Source organism: Apium graveolens, chromosome 1 (genome assembly GCF_009905375.1).
Source record: "Apium graveolens cultivar Ventura chromosome 1, ASM990537v1, whole genome shotgun sequence".
NCBI classification, from domain to species: Eukaryota; Viridiplantae; Streptophyta; class Magnoliopsida; order Apiales; family Apiaceae; genus Apium; species Apium graveolens.
Window position 1 is genome coordinate 23,430,134 of NC_133647.1, and position 1,692 is coordinate 23,431,825.

General features: G+C 43.6%; 1 protein-coding gene across 1 annotated transcript; it reads left to right on the top strand.

Annotated features, from left to right (window-relative positions):
- Positions 1-541: 541 nt before the first annotated feature.
- LOC141724122 (uncharacterized) lies at positions 542-1,192 on the top strand. Its single transcript, XM_074526155.1, has one exon. The coding sequence runs from the start codon at positions 542-544 to the stop codon at positions 1,190-1,192; it is 651 nt and encodes a 216-aa protein (XP_074382256.1).
- Positions 1,193-1,692: the final 500 nt, after the last annotated feature.

Genomic DNA, 1,692 nt, shown 5'->3' on the forward strand with positions numbered 1-1,692 from the left:
TTAACCACCGAGGGATTGAGGCGAACCTGGCGAAAATCAAAGCTTTGTTGGACATGAAATCTCCCCGCAGCGTTAAGCAAGTGTAGAGCCTAACGGGAAGGATTGCGGCTTTAAATCGATTTGTCTCAAAGTCGTCGGATAGGTGCAAAAAATTCTTCAAGGCAATCAAAGGGATGGGGAAGGATTTCATGTGGACCTTAGATTGTGAAGAGGCTTTTCTGAAAATCAAAGAGTAGTTGGGAAATCCTCCTATGTTGGCCAAGCCAGAAGAGGGGGAAACGTTGAAGCTTTTCCTGGCAGTATTAGAATACTCCGTCAGTGCGGTGTTGGTGAAGGAGAAAGCGAGCCACCAATCGCCCGTGTACTATATGATCAAAAGATTTCTAGATGCAGAGACTAGATATACCAGTATGGAGAAATTGGTGTACGCCCTTATCCTTGCGGCACGAAAGTTAAGACCGTATTTCTAAGCTCACCGAATAGAGATTCACACCGTTATCCACTCCGGCATATTCTACATAAACCTAAATCATCGGAAATAATGTTAAAGTGGGCGCTAGATGTAGGACAATTTGATTTGGAATATTGCTCTCGTACAGCAATCAAGGGACAGGCGTTGGCTGATTTCGTACTTGAGTTTGACTCTGAAGTAGAAAATAAGGCTATAGTATTGACAGAACCTTCCTCACAAGGAAATCATTCTGTTTATGTGAGAGAAGAGTTCCCACGCCCTTGGTGGATCTTACATGTTGATGGGGCTGTGAATAATAATGGAGCAGGTGTCGAGATTGTCTTAATCACCCCGGAAGGGCATCATTTGATGAGTGCCATCCACTTCAAATTTTATGTCACTAACAATGATGCTAAGTATGAAGCCTTGATCAATGGTTTGAAAATAGCTCTGGAAGTGGGGGTTGTAAACTTGATTGCTCGGAGTGACTCCGAGTTAGTTGTAAACCAAGTAAACGGAGGTTTCCAAGCCCGAGGACCTCGGACAGAGTTATATATGAGATGTGCCCAACGTCTACTGGAAAAGTTTGGAAGTGCCAGGCTAGAAGGTGTGCCAAGGGAAGAAAATAGTAATGATGATGCCTTGGCAAAAATGGGGTCGCAAATGGACAGCGTCCAACTTGGGAAAATTCCTTTGGGAATTCAAGAAATCCCAAGTATTCCAGAAGTAGGGGTCTTCTAGACACAGGAGATCCGACAAAAAAATTGGATGACCCCCATTCATAACTATATTCGAAGGGAAACTTTTCCAGAAGACAAGTTACAGGCTCGACGCATTTGCTACCAAGATGCGAAGTACGTTGAATATGATGGGGTATTATAAATGAGAGGGTTTAACCAACCACTGTTACGCTGCGTGGATCTGGAAGAAGGGAATTATATTCTTAGGGAGGTGCATGAAGGAATTTGTGGCAATCACTCGGGGGGTGGTTCGTTGGCATTGAAAGTCCTCAGACAAGGATATTATTGGCCAACTATGAAAGAAGATGCTTTAAAGTTTGTTGGACTTGTGATCGCTGCCAGTGATTCGCTAATTATTCCAATGCCCTGGAAACATCTATTACTTTATTGGGAAGTCCTTGGCCTTTTGTCATGTGGGGGATTGATCTTATTGGAGAATTTCCCAAAGCTTAGGGGGGTGTGAAGTATGCCGTGGAGGCTGTTGATTATTTTACCAAATGG

Bases quoted from the DNA above. Each gene is read 5' to 3' on its own strand.
- LOC141724122 (XM_074526155.1), top strand. From the start codon at position 542: ATGTTAAAGTGGGCGCTAGATGTAGGACAATTTGATTTGGAATATTGC.